The 20,916-nt window shown below is 42.3% G+C and overlaps 1 protein-coding gene across 4 annotated transcripts; it reads right to left on the reverse strand.

Moving 5' to 3' along the window:
- Positions 1 to 341: 341 nt before the first annotated feature.
- On the reverse strand, positions 342 to 19,068 carry LOC115124277 (cytosolic phospholipase A2 epsilon-like). 4 transcript variants are annotated; one of them, XM_029653682.2, is made up of 15 exons: positions 18,964 to 19,068; positions 18,475 to 18,560; positions 17,836 to 17,943; positions 17,454 to 17,596; positions 17,008 to 17,203; positions 16,685 to 16,790; positions 16,143 to 16,283; positions 15,898 to 15,975; positions 9,295 to 9,477; positions 9,045 to 9,212; positions 7,369 to 7,413; positions 7,114 to 7,197; positions 5,203 to 5,357; positions 4,220 to 4,394; positions 342 to 1,106 (listed from the first exon to the last, which is right to left on the reverse strand). In XM_029653682.2, exons 2-15 carry the CDS (start codon positions 18,499 to 18,501, stop codon positions 922 to 924), a joined length of 1,794 nt encoding a protein of 597 aa, XP_029509542.1. In that variant the 5' UTR covers positions 18,502 to 18,560; positions 18,964 to 19,068; the 3' UTR covers positions 342 to 921. The 4 variants fall into 4 exon arrangements, with proteins under 4 accessions (XP_029509542.1, XP_029509540.1, XP_029509541.1 ...); XM_029653680.2 differs by lacking the exon at positions 7,369 to 7,413 and adding an exon at positions 7,447 to 7,527; XM_029653681.2 differs by lacking the exon at positions 7,369 to 7,413 and adding an exon at positions 7,447 to 7,527 and having other exon boundaries at positions 18,475 to 18,530; positions 18,964 to 19,053.
- Between the last annotated feature and the right edge of the window lie 1,848 nt (positions 19,069 to 20,916).

The following is a 20,916-nucleotide window of genomic DNA, read 5'->3' on the forward strand; positions in this document are numbered from 1 at the left end:
TCTGGACCTCGAAGCCAGTGCATTTGTTTTCATTGTTCACCTCTAATCAGGAACTGATTTAGACCTGGGACACCAGGTGGGTGCAATTAATTATCAGTTAGAACAGAAGACCAGCAGGGTCCGGACCCCGTAGGGTCAGAGTTGAAAACCCCTAGTCTATGAGAACAAGAATAGTCTTTGTGTCCGAAGCATATAGACCAGGGCTGTCCGACCCTGTTCCTTAAGTGCTACCCTCCTGTAGCTTTTCACTCCAAACACAGGAACAAGGTCTGGACCAAAAACCTACAGGACGGAGGCTCTCCAGGAACAGTATCAAAAGGAAAAGGATACATAAATTCATATTCCTTATATTAAGCAACCCAGACGGCACCATTTTATTTTTCACAGATAGCCAGGGGCACACGCCAACACTCAGACATCAATCAATGAATGTGTTTAGTGAGTCCTAATCAAAAAGGGGACAATCACACTCTCTCAGAAGCAGACAAAGAGTGTCATGTGTCCGAACTCAAAAAGATGTCGCATAAAGCTGAATTAATTTTGTATATTATTTGTATTATTTTCACTGCATTAGGGACAACATACACAGACGCTGCAACTTTCTCCAGTGTGTAGGTACAAATCCTTTTGATTCAAGACAGCATTTGTAGGGAACACAGGTGAGCAACCGATGCACAGCAGGTGCTTCTAATCAGTCTGCCAGATCAGAGGCAGTAGGGAGGAACAAGAATGTCCTCTTGATAAGTGCGTGAATTATACTTTTTCTGTTCTGCTAAGCATTCAAAATGTAACAAGCCAATTTCGGCAGTCAGAGAAAATGTATGGAGTAAAAAGTATATTATTTTCTTTAGGAATGTCGTGAAGTAAAAGTTGTCAAGTATTAATAGTAAAGTACAGATACTTTCCACCACTGATTAAAAACTATTGAGCCACTGATATGCGCTTCTTTCTGCGTTGGATGGCCATTTTGATCTGTTCCAGGATCCTGTCTCTGTTGTTCCTCATGTTGGCCTGGGCCTTCTCCAGGAGGTGGTCGATCTCCGGCGCACCATAGTGAAGCTGGAATGTTTTGTACTTCTCACTCTCCTTCTTAATCTCGTCCTCGTCTAGGAAGAGAACAGAACAATATACATGTCTTAAATCAGCTGGCTTGTGCTCAGATGGGAGGGGTGGACATATGGGAGGGGTGGACATATTTGAGGTGTGTCCTTAAGAAAATGTTCAGCAATGTAATAAAGTCATGACCTTGCAAATAAGTTACATTTTATTAGCTACGCTATAAAAACCGAACAGCATATCATTACAGCACTATGTAACAGGTATGTCAGCTACCCACTGTAATGTTAGTTGGCTACTAATACATCAAACATGCAGTATATTTACTAACTGCCCAATGTTTATTGACTTGATTATTCACGTCATTCAAAAGCTTAGCTAAGTGGTATAGTGTTGCAGGTGTGTTCATAAATTCGCTCTGGCTATCTACTCCGATTTCTGAGCACTCTCATCTGACAATACCAGAGCACAGAATAAATACATTTACAAACGCTCAACACCCATTGAATGTGGCCGGTGTCAGTAAACGTTGGCAAAGAAGCTTAATTGTTCTTAAGTGTTCTGAGAGCGAAACGCTCTGAGTTTACGAACGGACAAGCTGACAACTCCCTGACACTCCCGATTGAATTTACGAACAAACCCAAAGTCTAGCTAGTAATTTGTTATGCTAACAAGCTAACAAGCGGTTGCATAGCAACAGCATCAACTTCTGGTCGACATGCGAAGCGCTAGTACACTCAACTGAAAGGATTCCGTTAATTTACAGTATGCTAAATTGAACTAATAGTATATACACGTTAAGTATGTAGTATACAGTATGTTAGTATGGGTATTCGAACACAGCTTCTGTGTTTTTATACTTTTCAGGTCACTTCGTAAGTGGCTGAATCTCACCGGATAAATGATCTGAGGGAGGGAAACAGCGCCCCCCCTGTGTCAGTATGTGTAGCTCATGCATCTGATGCTGCCTGGACCCAAAGAGTATAACATGTTGCAGCAGTAGCATTTGATTGAGTGATGCCAGCAAGCATTTTGGACTTCCTTTATCACTGTTTTAAATAATTATCCTATCAGCATTGAGCTGATCTCAACTGTGGGTTATCCTAGTGCAGCAAAACGCACCCCAAGGGAGGCCAGTTTGGATTTACACCAATCAAATCCTGCAGTAGCTTGCTTGCTAAATAGTCCCTTTCCTAAACCATGGATGGAGATGGGGTTTTGACTTAATTCTCTCTACAGGCCAAGGATTCTGATGCCGATTCTGATGTCACCATAAATTAATATGTTGTGCCACTGGCTTGACATGATTGAGGTTCAATAGACTTGTTTCTGTGTTTACAAACATTCCCACACGAGGGCGAGGTGTGCAACCTGGTGTCAGAACAAGGGGGAGTTCTTATAGAACGCCAGCAAGAAAAGCCTCTACATGTTGCTTATGAGTGCATTTCACACTACTTTTGGATTATAATTGGATTTTAAGGTTTGTATGAATGTCCTGCTATTTCAATGATCGTTAGCATTCTAGATAACTGCTGCATCGAAAATAGTTATTTTGCAAAGATCACAACCAAATATAATCTTAGCGACTGTTCAAGCAAGAATCAAAACATCATTGTAAGCGTATGAGAACCCCAAAAAGTTATTTTGTTTAGAAGTAATAAAAACAAATCTATGCTGTTTAATGGGTGAAGATGGCGATGTGTTACGCACTGCCGCCAAGAGTCACGCGCATCTGTAGGGTCTATATGTAGTCTAGTAGTCTCATGTCAACTAGTTAATTTAGCTGGGTCATGGTTGCCCATGCAAGGAAGTTAGGCAAGCAAGAATTTTAGCTAGATAGCCTATGACAACAAAAACTAAAAGCCATAGACCTCAAGCTGAACCTCGGCAAGACGGAGCTGCTCTTCCTCCCGGGGAAGGACTGCCCGTTCCATGATCTCGCCATCACGGTTGACAACTCCATTGTGTCCTCGTCCCAGAGCGCTAAGAACCTTGGCGTGATCCTGGACAACACCCTGTCGTTCTCAAATAACATCAAGGCGGTGGCCCGTTCCTGTAGGTTCATGCTCTACAACATCCGCAGAGTACGACCCTGCCTCACACAGGAAGCGGCGCAGGTCCTAATCCAGGCACTTGTCATCTCCCGTCTGGATTACTGCAACTCGCTGTTGGCTGGGCTCCCTGCCTGTGCCATTAAACCCCTACAACTCATCCAGAACGCCGCAGCCCGTCTGGTGTTCAACCTTCCCAAGTTCTCTCACGTCACCCCGCTCCTCCGCTCTCTCCACTGGCTTCCAGTTGAAGCTCGCATCCGCTACAAGACCATGGTGCTTGCCTACGGAGCTGTGAGGGGAACGGCACCTCAGTACCTCCAGGCTCTGATCAGGCCCTACACCCAAACAAGGGCACTGCGTTCATCCACCTCTGGCCTGCTCGCCTCCCTACCACTGAGGAAGTACAGTTCCCGCTCAGCCCAGTCAAAACTGTTCGCTGCTCTGGCCCCCAATGGTGGAACAAACTCCTCACGACGCCAGGACAGCGGAGTCAATCACCACCTTCCGGAGACACCTGAAACCCCACCTCTTTAAGGAATACCTAGGATAGGATAAAGTAATCCTTCTCCCCTCCCCCCTTAAAAGACCTAGATGCACTATTGTAAAGTGGCTGTTCCACTGGATGTCATAAGGTGAAAGCACCAATTTGTAAGTCGCTCTGGATAAGAGCGTCTGCTAAATGACTTAAATGTAAATGTAAATGTATAGACTGTTATGTCAACATGAAAGAGAGGATGGCATTGGTGTTCAACTAGTCTACAAGTAGGGTGAGTCAACATTTTCCATTTTACTTGTTCACACATACACACACAGAAATGATTACCATGGACAGCCATGTGATATTTAGCAACATTGGACTAAATTGTTTTTGGTATCTTTAAGTTTGTTTAGATTTACCATTGTGTTTTGTGGGAACCCCAGGAAGAGTAGCTGTAGCAAATGTGGCTCCTGATAAACAATACTAATGCCATCATAAAACGCAGACAGTTGGTGCAGATATACAGGAAAAAGACATGACACAGAGAAAAACTAAGTCAGAAAAGGGCGTAGTCAGAGAGACAAGTATAACAGACAGAGAGACACTGACTACTATGATGACTACCACACACCTTGGCAGTTCTGCAGGTTGAACAGGGGCATGTGCATGACGGTGGGCTCTTCAGGGTGTCGCCCCTCAAAAACGTAGCAGCCCTTAGGATGGTCTTTCTCCTTCCTTATATCGTCATTCACTGGGGGAAAGGGAAGCTTCAGCTCATCCGCGTACTGTTTGGCACTAAACACCGTCTGTGAGGAGCAGGACCAGTAGTATGGTTATGTCAAAGTCCTTCTCCAAACTAGCCCTTATTCCCTAATTCCTAGGCACTACTTCCTTCTCACTAGGCCCTACTCCCTAGGCCAGGAGTGTCACTCAGTCCAGGGAGGGCCGAGTGGCTGCATGTTTTTGGTTTTTCAATGAAGACCTAGACAACCAGGTGAGGGGACTTCCTTACTAATTAGTGACCATTCATCAATATAGTACTAGGGTGGAGTGAAAACCCACAGATACTCCCTCCGTGGAATGAGTTTGACACATGCCCTAGTCACTACTCTCTAGAGCGTGAGCAAGAGAGGGGAGAGAGAGAGGGTCACTACTACTTAGAGAGCACACAAAAGAGAGTTAGGGTCACTACTACCTAGAGAGTGAGCAAGAGAGGAGAGAGAGAGGGTCACTACTACCTAGAGAGTGAGCAAGAGAGGGGAGAGAGAGAGGGTCACTACTACCTAGAGAGCACACAAAAGAGAGTTAGGGTCACTACTACCTAGAGAGTGAGCAAGAGAGGGGAGAGAGAGAGGGTCACTACTACCTAGAGAGCACACAAGAGAGGGGGGAGAGAGAGATAGGGTCACTACTACCTAGAGAGTGTGTGTGTGAGCGAGAGAGAGAGAGAGAGGGTCACTACTACCTAGAGAGCACACAAGAGAGAGAGAGAGAGTCACATCTACCTAAAGAGCACATTAGAGGGGAGAGAGAGAGAGGGTCACTACTACCTAGGCACTTCATATTCTTCTGAAAGGCTTGAATAGGAATACATGTGTGCGTGTGTGTGTTTGCCTCAAATGGGTTGTCTTTGCTGAAGTCCAAGGAGATGATGAGGTCGACCTTCCTCGAAGTGCGCAGGACGGAAGGGTAGGGAGAGTTGATCTTTAATGCAGCGTCTACCAGGTGAATCTTCTCTTTGAGTTGCATGCTCTCCGGAACTCTAGCATCTGGGGAGATGGAGATGGAGAGGTAAATCGAAAGGAGGGGTAGAGAGTGAGCGGGGCGTAGAGTGAGACAGGGGGTAGAGAGCGAGCGAGCGAGCACTTAGCTAGAGCGGGGGGTAGAGCGGGGAGGGAGGTTAGAGAGCGAGCGGGGGTGAGAGGGTAGAGAGCGAGCGGGGGAGGGTAGAGAGAGCGAGCGGGGGGAGGGTAGAGAGGGAGTGCGGGGAGGGTAGAGAGGGAGTGTGGGGGAGGGTAGAGAGGGAGAGCGGGGGAGGGTAGAGAGGACGAGCAGGCGGGGGAGGGTAGAGAGGGCAAGCGAGCGGGGAGGGTAGAGAGAACGAGCAGGCGGGGGAGGGTAGAGAGGGCGAGCAGGCGGGGGAGGGTAGAGAGGGCGAGCAGGCGGGGGAGGGTAGAGAGAACGAGCAGGCGGGGGAGGGTAGAGAGAACGAGCAGGCGGGGGAGGGTAGAGAGAACGAGCGAGTGGGGGAGGGTAGAGAGAATGAGCAGGCGGGGGAGGGTAGAGAGAACGAGCAGGCCGGGAGGGTAGAGAGAACGAGCGAGCGGGGGGAGGGTAGAGAGAACGAGCGAGCGGGGGAGGGTAGAGAGAACGAGCGAGCGGAGGAGGGTAGAGAGAACGAGCGAGCGGGGGAGGGTAGAGAGAACGAGCGAGCGGGGAGGGTAGAGAGGGCGAGCGAGCGGGGGAGGGTAGAGAGATCGAGCAGGTGGGGGAGGGTAGAGAGAATGAGCAGGTGGGGGAGGGTAGAGATTGAGCAGGTGGGGGGAGGGTAGAGATAACGAGCAGGCGGGGGAGGGTAGAGAGAACGAGCAGGCGGGGGAGGGTAGAGAGAACGACCAGGCGGGGGAGGGTAGAGAGAACGAGCAGGCGGGGGAGGGTAGTGAGAACGACCAGGCGGGGGAGGGTAGAGAGAACGAGCCGGGAGGGTAGAGAGGGCAAGCAGGCGGGGGAGGGTAGAGAGATCGAGCAGGCGGGGGAGGGTAGAGAGAATGAGCAGGCGGGGGAGGGTAGAGAGAACGAGCAGGGGAGGGTAGAGAGGGCAAGCAGGCGGGGGAGGGTAGAGAGGGCGAGCAGGCGGGGAGGGTAGAGAGAACGACCAGGCGGGGGAGGGTAGAGAGAACGACCAGGCGGGGGAGGGTAGAGAGAACGAGCCGGGAGGGTAGAGAGGGCAAGCAGGCGGGGGAGGGTAGAGAGATCGAGCAGGCGGGGGAGGGTAGAGAGAATGAGCAGGCGGGGGAGGGTAGAGAGAACGAGCAGGCGGGGGAGGGTAGAGAGAATGAGCAGGCGGGGGAGGGTAGAGAGAACGAGCAGGCGGGGGAGGGTAGAGAGAACGAGCAGTCGGGGGAGGGTAGAGAGAATGAGCAGGCCGGGGAGGGTAGAGAGAACGAGCGAGCGGGGAGGGTTTAGAGAACGAGCGAGCGGGGGAGGGTAGAGAGAACGAGCAGGCGGGGGAGGGTAGAGAGAACGAGCAGGCGGGGAGGGTAGAGAGAACGAGCAGGCGGGGGAGGGTAGAGAGAACGAGTGAGCGGGGGAGGGTAGAGAGAACGAGCGAGTGGGGGAGGGTAGAGAGGGTGAGCAGGGGAGGGTAGAAAAAGCGAGCAGGGGTAGAGAGAGAGAGTGAGCGGGGGATGAGAGAGTGCGAGAAGAGAGAACCAAGAAAGTTGCTATTTTGGAGGGAAACATAAGATCCTGATGACTGATACTAGTTATGCTATCAAGTTAGGAAGAGGTCTGATGTTACTGTACCTTGGACCTTAAAGAGGAAGTTGGATGTGGTTCCCCATTCCCATGTATTGACCAGAGGGGAAATGTTCTCTAGAATCCACCAGCCTGGAGGAGACACACACACCAATATCAAATTATTCATATCAAGTGGTCGAAAATAATCTCAGTGATGGAGAGATTATGTATTCTGTATCCTTCTTTTAAGGGAACACCCACACACACACACAACTTCCATAGTAATCATACTGGACAGAAAGGTAATAAAAAAAACATTACCATCAAAGATCCAGCAGTTTGTTATTGACCAATTAACCGTCTGTCCTGTAGATTTGATTTAATGAAAAAAAACATTACCATCGGAGAGCCAGGAGTTTGTTATTGACACTCTTTCTGGCTTTTCCAATGTTCTTATCAACCTACTGGACATCGCTTCATCTGCAGAGAATAAGACAAAGATTACCTCATGGTCTGGCATGTATCACACGGTTTGAAAAAGCACGTGATAAAAATGAAGCTTCAGACGTCATTGATGTTATACTTTTGATAAAGTAATACACACATCGGCACACTGCTTCAAAATTAGCTGCTTAGAGACTTCGACACATGCCTCAGAGCTCCAGTATCAAACCTAACATCACTAGTTAAGGTTAGGCATTAACTTTGAGTGGTTAGGATTAGGCGTTAACGTTGAGAGATTAGGATTAGGTATTATCTTGGAGTGGCTTGGATAAGGGTAAATTGAAGGTACTATCAAAAATGTGTATGAGCAACAAGAATTAGCAAACAAAAACACTTAAAGGACTTTTGTCAAAATTGACTCGATGCTGATATGAACTCCTGAATTTAAGGATCCAAGTCATTGTTGTACGCCCGCTCACATACCCCAATCTACCCGGCAAGCCAATCTTCCATTTGCATCCCTCTGCCGGTTGTTATTGTCTGATACATGCGTGCACACACACTTAGCCAGTAACCACTATACCCTACAGCAGGAACACGTATCCTATAAGTGACTGGGCGGCTGGACATTTTTTATTTAACCTTTATTTAACTAGGCAAGTCAGTTAAGAACAAATTCTTATTTTCAATGACAGCCTAGGAACATTGGGTTAACTGCCTTTACAGGGGCAGATCAACAGATTTGTACTTTGTCAGCTCTGGGATTTGAACTTGCAACATTCCAGTTACTAGTCCAATGCTCTAACCACTAGGTTACCCTGCCGCCCAATGACATGATGCTGAACCACAGGGGGCTGCTGGTGGGAGAAATCGGATCATGGGTTCACTGCAATGGATAGAACGGAATGAGAAATCGTACCAAACTCGTGTTTGATATGTGTTTGATACCGTTCATGATGCCATTCCCAAGCATTACAATAACCTGTCCTCTGATTTCTCCCTCCACCAGCCTCCCCTATTGGAGCTGTACTAGATACAGATGTCCACTGTTTATAACTACCTAGTACCATATACCCTCTTACACTAAGACCATATTACCACATAATCATTCTGCATTTTACATCCAGGTCCCCAAACCTTCTGTAAAAAACTCAGCTCCAAGGCATCAGCTCAGTGAACTAACATGGTCTTGAGTCATGAAGGCAAAGTCAGGTAATAAAAGTGGTACTGTGGAAGTTAGTGTTACCTGTGCAGGTGTAGGGTCTAATGCCTCTAAGTATAAAAGTACTACATAGTGCTACCTACCTATAAAGGGCTCTTCAGTGATAACCCGTTTGGGTTTCATGTAGAACCCTATTAAGTTCTATGTAGAACCTTTTCCACAGAAGGTTATACATGGTTATACATTGAATTTAATGGGGTTCGGCAGTACATGGAACCCATAAAGGTTCTTCAAAGTGTTCTCCCAGTCAGCCAGAAATAAAAAATATTTTTGGAACCGCTGTAGTTCAATGGGCTAACATGGTGTTGGAGTAATAAAATGCCTTTGTTACCGTTGCAGTTGCAGCGTTTGTCCTTCCAGTCTTTTGCCCAGCTGTCTGGGGAGAGGATGAGCTCCAGACTGACTGTCTCTATGAACTTTTTTCTCTCCACCAGGCTGGTTCTCTTCCAGCTCTCAGGGTCCATGTTCCACAGCATCTCACCCTTACTGCTCACATGACCTAGAGTCATTATACACATTATCACTAGGGTCATGATTATGGTGTCTTTGTGCACTAGTGAGTGTATAAGTGTGTGCCTCACCTTCCAGTAGCTGTCCCAGTGTGGTGATGACTTCCCTTGTCTTCAGTGGATCTGGGTCCTCAGCGTACTTGATCAGCTCAGACACACACCTCACCACTCGGGAGGGCACACACTCACACACCTTTACCTTCCCGCTTCTCTCAACCATATTCATGTTCTCTTTCAACATCATGCTCTCGTACCCTGCAGAACAGAACAGGTTGGTCACGTGTAGCAGAGATGATTTGGAAACACAACCTCCTCTCATGATGAGGTAACCCTGTCTGAGACATGTAAATCTCAAGTGTCGTCCTTGGTTTTGAGGATGTCCTCTTGGCCTATTCCATTCCAGCCATTACAATGAGTCTGACCTCCTATAGCTCCTCCCGCCAACATCCTCTGGTCCATCTCCCATCACCGGCTAGAATGTGGTTTTACCCAATCAGCATTCAGGATTAGACCCACCCATTATAAAATGTCTACTATTGTCCTGTAGTTTTTTTTACTACTGTCATGTCGTTTGTCTATTATACAACGGGTGGGTCTAATCATGAATGCTGATTGGTTAAAACCACATTCCAGCCAGGGTCTATTCCACAAATTACCACCGGCTAAATCCATGACATTAAAATGCCTATTTACTCTGTTCCATCTGACTGCACATTCCACTGTTTCATCAGCCCAGCCAGACACTTTATAAACTTGATCTCCACTATAAAAGTTTAGTTTTCAATAGCAGAGATTTGTATAAATCTTGCTGTCTGTCTCTTTGACTTTTTCAACATTGTTTCAATATTCAATCTCCAGCTGTCCCATAGTAATGAACGTGTTGGGTGTCGGGACGTGACAGACAGGCAGACAGTGTTTCCCCGCCAGTCTAAATCATGAACCTATTTTCATTGATATATACATAGAAATGAATATTGAAAACAGGTCAAACGAAATGAAATGCATCTAGTTTGCAGTCTTTCAAGCTTCAGTTTGAAGTGATTGTGTTAGCTGTGGGATGTATCTCAAAATAATTATCTTCGATTATAGTCACAGCCTTGGAGACTAAAGACATTTGGCTTGTCTCCAAAAATCCTCACAAACTTTTACAGATGCACAATCGAGAGCATCCTGTCGGGCTGTATCACCGCCTAGTACAGCAACTGCACCGCCCTGAACCGCAAGGCTTTCCAGAGGGTAGTGCGGTCTGCACAACGCATCACCGGGGGCAAACTACCTGCCCTCCAGGACACCTACACCACCCGATGTCACAGGAAGGCCAAAAAGATTATCAAGGACAAAAACCACCCGAGCCACTGCCTGTTCACCCCGCTATCATCCAGAAGGCGAGGTCAGTACAGGTGCATCAAAGCTGGGACCGAGAGACAACACATCTATCACTAACATAGAGCCTGCTGCCAACATACAGACTCAAATCACTGGCAACTTTAATAAATTGATTTAATAAAGGTATCAATAGTCACTTTAAATAATGCCACTTTAATAATGTTTACATATCCTACATTACTCATCTCATATGTATATACTGTATTTCATACCATCTATTGCATCTTGCCTCTGCCGCATGGTCATCGCTCATCCATATATTTATATGTACATATTCTTATTCCATCCCTTTACATTTGTATGTATAAGGTAGTCGTTGTGATTTTGTTAGATTACTTGTTAGATAATACTGCACTGTCAGAACTAGAAGCACAATCATTTCGCTACACTCGCATTAACATCTGCATGTGACAAATAAAATTTGATTTGATCTAAAAACATAGCTGTCACTAGAAAACAGCTTAAACAAATGCAAATGCAGCTACTTTTCTGTTACTTTTTGATTAGACTGTAAGTTCGCTGTAGTTGGCTAGCTAGCAAGGAAGAGATAAGATATTTCCCAGCCAGTATGGCAATGGAACATTTAGAACGAACGACTGGGTCGCATTCATAGATACAGAAGAAAAAGACTGAACGACTGGGTCGCATTCATAGATAAAGAAGAAAAAGACTGAACGACTGGGTCGCGTCTGAACCTATCGAATGACCGACCAACCTGCCACGCCCTGACCTTAGAGAACCTTTTATTCTCTAATGTGGTTAGGTCGGGGTGTGACTAGGGTGGGTACTCTAGTTTTTGTATTTCTATGTTGGCCTGGTATGGTTCCAAATCAGAGGCAACTGTCTATTGTTGTCTCTGATTGGGGATCATTTTTAGGCAGCCGTTTCCCACTGGGTTTTTGTGGGATCTTGTTTTTGTGTAGTGCCTGTGAAAATTGCATTTACTTCACGTTTCGTTTGTTCTGTTTGTTTTTGGTGAGTTTCATTTAATAAAACATGTGGAACTCTACGCACGCTGCGCCTTGGTCCATTTATTCCAACGACCGTGACACAACCGGCTTGGATAGAAACCCTAGATTTGGGTTGGGACTATATCTTCTGGAAGGATGAAATAGTATGAATAAATTCATCAAATTACATTTTTTTATGAAAATATGTCAATCATTTTTTGAATATGTTGGTAACCCGTTGTGATAATGGCCTCGACTTTGTCTCGAGTCTAGCAACACCCAAAGACCGGCTTCTAGGTATTGTCATGTAGTTTATTGTCTAGTATTGTCCTGTAGTTTATTGTTTAGTATTGTCCTGTAGTTTGTTGTCTAGTATTGTCTGGTATGTTATTGTCTAGTATTGTCCTGTAGATTATTGTCCTGTAGTTTATGGTCTCGTATTGTCCTGTAGTTAATTGTCTAGTATTGTCCTGTAGATTATTGTTTAGTATTGTCCTGTAGTTTATTGTCTAGTATTGTCCTGTAGTTTATTGTCTAGTATTGTCCTGTAGATTATTGTTTAGTAGTGTCTGGTATGTTATTGTCTAGTATTGTCCTGTAGATTATTGTCTAGTATTGTCTGGTATGTTATTGTCTAGTATTGTCCTGTAGATTATTGTCTAGTATTGTCCTGTAGTTTGTTGTCTAGTATTGTCTGGTATGTTATTGTCTAGTATTGTCCTGTAGTTCATTGTTTAGTATTGTCCTGTAGTTTGTTGTCTATTATTGTCTGGTATGTTATTGTCTAGTATTTTCCTGTAGATTATTGTCCTGTAGTTTATGGTCTCGTATTGTCCTGTAGTTAATTGTCTAGTATTGTCCTGTAGATTATTGTTTAGTATTGTCCTGTAGATTATTGTCTAGTATTGTCCTGTAGTTTATTGTCTAGTATTGTCCTGTAGTTTATTGTCTAGTATTGTCCTGTAGTTTATTGTTTAGTATTGTCCTGTAGTTTGTTGTCTAGTATTGTCTGGTATGTTATTGTCTAGTATTGTCCTGTAGATTATTGTCCTGTAGTTTATGGTCTCGTATTGTCCTGTAGTTAATTGTCTAGTATTGTCCTGTAGATTATTGTTTAGTATTGTCCTGTAGTTTATTGTCTAGTATTGTCCTGTAGTTTATTGTCTAGTATTGTCCTGTAGATTATTGTTTAGTAGTGTCTGGTATGTTATTGTCTAGTATTGTCCTGTAGATTATTGTCTAGTATTGTCTGGTATGTTATTGTCTAGTATTGTCCTGTAGATTATTGTCTAGTATTGTCCTGTAGTTTGTTGTCTAGTATTGTCTGGTATGTTATTGTCTAGTATTGTCCTGTAGTTCATTGTTTAGTATTGTCCTGTAGTTTGTTGTCTAGTATTGTCTGGTATGTTATTGTCTAGTATTGTCCTGTAGATTATTGTCTAGTATTGTCATGTAGTTAATTGTCTAGTAGTGTCCTCTAGTTTATTGTCTAGTATTGTCCTGTAGTTTATTATCTAGTATTGTCATGTAGTTTATTGTCTAGTATTGTCTGGTATGTTATGGTCTAGTATTGTCATGTAGTTAATTGTCTAGTAGTGTCCTCTAGTTTATTGTCTAGTATTGTCCTGTAGTTTATTATCTATTATTGTCATGTAGTTTATTGTCTATTATTGTCCTGTAGTTTATTGTCTAGTATTGTCATGTAGTTAATTGTCTAGTATTGTCCACTACTTTATTGTCTAGTATTGTCATGTAGGTAATTGTCTAGTATTGTCATGTAGTTAATTGTCTAGTATTGTCCACTACTTTATTGTCTAGTATTGTCCACTACTTTATTGTCTAGTATTGTCATGTAGGTTATTGTCTAGTATTGTCATGTAGGTAATTGTCTAGTATTGTCCACTACTTTATTGTCTAGTATTGTCATGTAGGTAATTGTCTAGTATTGTCATGTAGGTAATTGTCTAGTATTGTCATGTAGGTAATTGTCTAGTATTGTCCACTACTTTATTGTCTAGTATTGTCATGTAGGTAATTGTCTAGTATTGTCATGTAGTTTATTGTCTAGTATTGTCCACTACTTTATTGTCTAGTATTGTCATGTAGGTTATTGTCTAGTATTGTCATGTAGGTAATTGTCTAGTATTGTCATGTAGGTAATTGTCTAGTATTGTCATGTAGGTAATTGTCTGGTATTGTCATGTAGTTAATTGTCTAATATTGTCCACTACTTTATTGTCTAGTATTGTCTGTAGTTAATTGTCTAGTATTGTCATGTAGGTAATTGTCTAGTATTGTCATGTAGGTAATTGTCTAGTATTGTCCACTACTTTATTGTCTAGTATTGTCTAGGTATTGTCTAGTATTGTCATGTAGTTTATTGTCTAGTATTGTCCACTACTTTATTGTCTAGTATTGTCATGTAGGTAATTGTCTAGTATTGTCATGCAGTTTATTGTCTAGTATTGTCCACTACTTTATTGTCTAGTATTGTCATGTAGGTTATTGTCTAGTATTGTCATGTAGGTAATTGTCTAGTATTGTCATGTAGGTAATTGTCTAGTATTGTCATGTAGGTAATTGTCTGGTATTGTCATGTAGTTAATTGTCTAATATTGTCCACTACTTTATTGTCTAGTATTGTCCTGTAGTTTATTGTCTAGTATTGTCATGTAGTTAATTGTCTAGTATTGTCTACTTTATTGTCTATTGTCATGTAGGTATTGTCTAGTATTGTCATGTAGTTAATTGTCTAGTATTGTCCACTACTTTATTGTCTAGTATTGTCCACTACTTTATTGTCTAGTATTGTCATGTAGGTTATTGTCTAGTATTGTCATGTAGGTAATTGTCTAGTATTGTCCACTACTTTATTGTCTAGTATTGTCATGTAGGTAATTGTTATTGTCATGTAGGTATTGTCTAGTATTGTCATGTAGGTAATTGTTATTGTCCACTACTTTATTGTCTAGTATTGTAGGTAATTGTCTAGTATTGTCATGTAGTTTATTGTCTAGTATTGTCCACTACTTTATTGTCTAGTATTGTCATGTAGGTTATTGTCTAGTATTGTCATGTAGGTAATTGTCTAGTATTGTCATGTAGGTAATTGTCTAGTATTGTCATGTAGGTAATTGTCTGGTATTGTCATGTAGTTAATTGTCTAATATTGTCCACTACTTTATTGTCTAGTATTGTCCTGTAGTTAATTGTCTAGTATTGTCATGTAGGTAATTGTCTAGTATTGTCATGTAGGTAATTGTCTAGTATTGTCCACTACTTTATTGTCTAGTATTGTCATGTAGGTAATTGTCTAGTATTGTCATGTAGTTTATTGTCTAGTATTGTCCACTACTTTATTGTCCAGTATTGTCATGTAGGTAATTGTCTAGTATTGTCATGCAGTTTATTGTCTAGTATTGTCCACTACTTTATTGTCTAGTATTGTCATGTAGGTTATTGTCTAGTATTGTCATGTAGGTAATTGTCTAGTATTGTCATGTAGGTAATTGTCTAGTATTGTCATGTAGGTAATTGTCTGGTATTGTCATGTAGTTAATTGTCTAATATTGTCCACTACTTTATTGTCTAGTATTGTCATGTAGTTAATTGTCTAGTATTGTCCTGTAGGTAATTGTCTAGTATTGTCATGTAGGTAATTGTCTAGTATTGTCATGTAGGTAATTGTCTAGTATTGTCATGTAGTTAATTGTCTAGTATTGTCATGTAGGTAATTGTCTAGTATTGTCATGTAGGTAATTGTCTAGTATTGTCATGTAGGTAATTGTCTAGTATTGTCATGTAGTTAATTGTCTAGTATTGTCATGTAGGTAATTGTCTAGTATTGTCATGTAGGTAATTGTCTAGTATTGTCATGTAGGTAATTGTCTAGTATTGTCATGTAGGTAATTGTCTAGTATTGTCCACTACTTTATTGTCTACTAATTGTTTTGTAGTATTGTTTTATGTTTGTGTTTCTTTTTGATTGAAGGTGATTGTCTTCATTGTTGTTTCTTTGTGTTTCTGTACTGGGTCTGTTCCTGGGTTGTATTATACATACAGGCACTATGTTCATTTTTATTCTTTCTTCTTGACTTTTCTTTTACATTTTCTCTCTAACATTGTCTGATGGATGTTTTATCGTCTGGTTGGTTGGGAGTAAGGGGAGGTGTGAAAGACTACCGTATTGCAAGAAGTCTTACCTAATTAAAAACATTTAAGATATTTATCACAAATGAATGCAAAGGGAACATTGTTTCAATGAACCCCCCCCAAATTTTTTTTTACAATCTTACACACTAGCCTTGCAGGCTAACTAGCATGCTGCGTTGAAGCTTACCTCGCAGTAAGTCCCAGATCCATTGTAATACCTCCGCAATGTCCCTCTGCCAATCTGCAATGGCACTCCCACAGATACCTGCCCAGCAACAACAAACAAACAGCAATTAATCATCTGTAAGAGTTTGGTTGTGTGGTTGTGTGTGTTTGTGTGTGTTTGTGTGTGTGTGTGCGTGTGGGGGGGTATGTTTGCGTGCGTGTGTGGTTGTGTGAATGTGCTTCTGTGTGTGTCTGTGCGTGCCCCACCTTGCAGCAGAACCATGTCCATTTCCTTCCTCTTCTCTATCAGAGTCCCGCCTTCAAACCGGCTCCTGAGACAGGAAGTGGGGACGAAAGCTCCCAATCCGGAGAAGCCACTCTCGTGGGGGGTCATCTCAAACCACACCGCTACAGTTAAACAGTGGGGGAGAATTGTCTGAAATGACACCCTATTCCCTATATAGTGCACTACTTCTAAACAGAGGCCGACAGGGACTCAGACTAATGCCTGGCTTGGTTTTTGGGCGTCTACAGTAGAGTGTTTGTTCATATTGTATTAATTGTTTATATTATTTGTGTTGTTCTGGTTGTAAAACACTTTGAAACAATTGTCTTTGTAAAAAGCTCAATACAAATACATTTGATTGATTGATGCTGCGTTCACAGTGCACTCGGAGCTCTGAAACGTTCGACTTGGAACCTCGTTTTACAAAGATGATACCCGAGTATCAGAATCAAGCAATAGGAGCTTTACGCAAATAACATTAATTTTAACTCTGAAGTTTGAATGAACGTCTCATAACAGTCACCTTTAGTGCAGTCCAGTTTTTTGAGCTCCAGTTCTATGGCGCTGTAGATGGGGTAGGGGTTGGTGCTGTTCCTGTGAGCTTCTTCAGAGAGACAGCGAGTGTTCATCTGATACAGGAGACAGAGAACAAAATGGAAGAGATGGGGGGGAATGGCGGGAAAGATGGGGGAGAGAAGGGTGGGGGAGTAATCAGCTCAACAGAGGGAGAGAAAGAGAGAAAGACAGATGGACACATACATAAACCATACACTGACGTCCACACACACTGGCTGGCAGACAGATAGACAGACAGACAGGGAAACACACATACAACCATACACTGACCTCTTTCATGAAATAGGAGGCAGTGAAGGCGCCCCAGAAGTCAGTGAGGTTGAAGTCCTGGTTTTGTCCTTTAGTCAATTTCAGCCACTCCACAGCTTTGCTCAAGTTCACTTTAGGACCCTTCAGCTTCTTTATCACCTCATCACAACGCTTATTCAATGACCAATCTGGATCGCTGTACAGGGATGACATGCACCTGTGTGTGTGTGTGTGTGTGTGCGTGCGTGCGTGTGTGTGTCAGTAATTGGGTGAGTGATTTTGGGGGCGGGAGAGAGAAAAGTTATTTGTTTTAAGGTCTTCAAAATGAACTTTCCTGCTAAGAATAATAGTATATATATGTGTGTGTGTGTGTGTGTGTGTGTGTGTGTGTGTGTGTGTGTGTGTGTGTGTGTGTGTGTGTGTGTGTGTGTGTGTGTGTGTGTGTGTGTGCACGTGCGTGCGTGTACCAGGTGGTGCCTGACACCCCACACATATAGAGGAGGCTGCCCAGCAGGTTGTCCTGTTCCAGCTGATGCAGAGATCCCAGCATGCCCACTGCTGCCCTCTCTCCTCCACCTGACCCCAGCAACGCTATGTTAGGAACATCCTCCTGAGAGATGGGGAGAGAGAGACAGAGAGAAACAGACAGAGACAGAGAGAGAGACAGAGAGATCAAATCTAGAGAATTTCACATCATACATTATATAAGAGAGAAGGGGGGGCTGGGCTAACAGGTAGCTGGAGACATGAGGGGGGATCCCTATGTAGATGGATGTGGAGTGAGAGAGAGAATGAGAGCTTGCACGAGAGAGAGAATGATCAAAAGAAAGAGGAAATTAGAGTACCCACTAGTTCACAGTAGATATCCAGACTGTTCAGCCACTTCTTAATCAAAGTCTTCCTCACCGTCACGTATTTTATCTCTTCATCATTGATGGAGTCAGAAAGACGCACAGTCTGACAGAATGAACAAAAGACAGCAAAAATGATGTGTACGGGATATTACTTCATAATGATATAGTTTGGTGAACTGAAGTGTTGATAGGTAAGAAAAAATATTTTATTCAATGTCTTTAATTGAGCCATAACACTTCTAAAGTAACATGGCATTTCATAAAAAGTTATTGTAAGATAAATAACACATAATTCTGACATATTATACTCTCACTTAGTCAGGAAAGTATATTATATTACTTAATTCTGGATGCATATTCATATATACTGTATGTATTACAGTACAGTTTGGTATGTTGCAGACAAATGTCATCGTTATATTGTGTAAACATCAACATAATGAAGTAAGTTTCCTTTCATTATGATTGAATGTGGTGAGCTTAGTATTGACAGCAACAGAAAGGGGTTGTGTTCAATGTATATTTGAGCGATATCAGCTATGCAGTAGCAAAGTATTTGATGAGAACCAAACATAATATTGCGTGGTTTATTTCAGACAAATGTCCTACTATATTGTGATGATGAGTTTCTTACCTCAGGAGTATCTGTTTGTTTCAACATTGTTCTCTCTGAGTCCACTAAAACAGATCCTTTAAACACAAACCAATCCCTTGGTTTTTCTGCATGTCATAGGGTCAGAAAACTCTCAATAAGATGTTATTTGGGTTAAAAAATATTATAATACTAATAACATTACTGTGATAGTCAATTACTCTCTAAATGATCACATTTGGGTCTTAGGAGATATAGGGCTCAGTTGAAACCCAACTATATTCTATAATAGTTTTTGTGTCCTAAACACATCTATCAATGTGACTGCAAAACTAGATGCCAAAGAATCGACTGATTTAAATTAAGGTCACCTGCATCATTCTATTACACAACAATCAACAACATTTATTTATTCAGCACTTTTTACAAAGACAGATTGTCACAAAGGCCATTACAACATGAACAATGTAATATATCTCAACAATAAAATACACAAACGCTACATGCAGTGTTTAGACAGAGAAGTCTTACCAGATAGTGTAGTTTAGCAGACTAGTCCAGTCTTAATCTTCACCTCCAGTTGATCTCCACATTCTAGTCCCGTCATCTTATATAGGCCCAGTTACACACACACACACACACACACACACACACACACACACACACACACACACACACACACACACACACACACACACACACACCCTTAAGATTGACAGTTACATAGAAAAATGCAGGAAACACTTATCATGCCCCTTTTCTATGGTAGTGAGTATTTCTTTGATATCAAATCAAATTGTATTAGTCACATGTTGTTGAATTTATTATGGATAAATGAATAAACAATATCCCCATTTTAAATAGAATTGTAACTAAGTAAACTTATACTCTGTTTTATAAGTGATTAACAATATGAGTTCATAAGAAGGGATTATGTGACACGGACAAGGAGTAATAAAAAGTTAATGAACACCATTCTAACTAGGCAGAAACAAATGGGTTGTGGACTGTGTAAACACAGAAGGTCGTTAGCCTATGGTTGACCCAACTGAAACTTAGCTCTGGGGTTTTTAGACAAGGAAGTGAGTGCATTCCTAGGTTTTCTGTTAATTAAAACTGTCAAATTTTAACTTGTAAGCAGGAATCAGGAGGATAGAATTAAAGGTCAGATTTGCCAAATGGAGGGTGAGGGAGAGCATTGTATTTGTCTCTGTGTGTGGAGTAAAGGTGGTCCAGAGTTTTTTTCCCCTCCGGTTGCACATTTAACATGCTGACAGAAATTTGGTCACACGGATTTAAGTTTCCCTGCATTAAAGTCCCCGGTTACTAGGAGCGCCACCTCTGGGTGAGGGATTTATTGTCCTTATGTTGAATACAACTCATTCAATACAGTCTTAGTGCCAGCCTCAGTTTGTGATGGTATGTAGACGGCTACGAAAAATACAGATGAAAACTCTCTAGATAGACATTGTGGTCAACAGCTTGTCATGAGATACTCTACCTCAGTCGAGCAATAGCTCCAAAATTCCTTAGATATCATGGACCAGCTGTTGTTTACAAAAATACATCGTCCACCGCCCCTTGTCTTACCAGACGCCACTGTTCTATCCTGCTGGCACAGTGTATAACCAGCCAGCTGTATGTTGATAATGTTGTAATGTCATCGTTCAGCCACGACTCCATGAAGCATAAGATATTACAGTTTTGAATGTCCCGTTGGTAGTTTAATCTTCTGTGTAAGTCATCGATTTTATTTTCCAAAGATGACATGTTTGCTGGCAGAATGGAAGGAATTATGTTTTTTGTCGATCACCTACGAATTCTTAGAAGGCAGCCCGCCCTCTGGCCCATTTTTCTCTGCCTTCTCTTCATGCAGATGGGGGGATCTGGGCCTGTTCCCGGGAAAGCAGTATATCATTCACATCGGGCTCGTTGGAATCGTTAGAGGAAAAATGGATTCTGCCAGTCCGTGGTGAGTAATCGCAGTTCTGATGTTCAGAAGTTATTTACAGTCAAAAGAGACGATAGCGGCAACATTATGTACAAAATAAGTTTTGAAAAATGTGTTAAACAAAGCAAAGAAACAAAAACAAAAAACACAATTGGTTGGGAAAACGTAAAACGTCAACCTTCTTCTCCGACGCCATCTTATCAGTGACATTTCCTTGGTAAACTGGAGTGGTGCTATTTTTTAGGGCTTAGATGCAGAAACAGAAAAATACAAATATAAGGTATGAAAGCAAAGTATAACTCAAAAGTGATAGACATTTTTTGGATTTTCCAGTGAATGAAATGAACATCGTCTCAAGTGGTTTTCTTGTTTAGACATCATCTTTTATTTTTTTAAACAGTTTATTGGTAGTCCTATAAGAATGTGAGTTAAAGGCACTAAACGTATCATGAAAACATTAACTTCAGAAAGTATTCAGACCAGTTGACTTTTTCCATATATTGATACGTTATTAAAAAAGAAAATCCCCTCAT

The sequence above is a fragment of the Oncorhynchus nerka genome, linkage group LG12, assembly GCF_034236695.1.
Source record: "Oncorhynchus nerka isolate Pitt River linkage group LG12, Oner_Uvic_2.0, whole genome shotgun sequence".
In the NCBI taxonomy this organism is placed as follows: Eukaryota; Metazoa; Chordata; class Actinopteri; order Salmoniformes; family Salmonidae; genus Oncorhynchus; species Oncorhynchus nerka.

What these genes read in the sequence shown, in the direction of transcription:
- LOC115124277 (XM_029653680.2), bottom strand. Translation starts at nt 18,501, where the DNA reads ATGTTGAAACAAACAGATACTCCTGAG. An exon ending in AAACTCCTGGCTCTCCGATG is followed by an intron (nt 7,198 to 7,446) that starts GTAATGTTTTTT and finishes TGTCTCCTCCAG; the next exon opens with GCTGGTGGATTCTAGAGAAC. An exon ending in GCAAAGACAACCCATTTGAG is followed by an intron (nt 4,395 to 5,202) that starts GCAAACACACAC and finishes TGCTCCTCACAG; the next exon opens with ACGGTGTTTAGTGCCAAACA.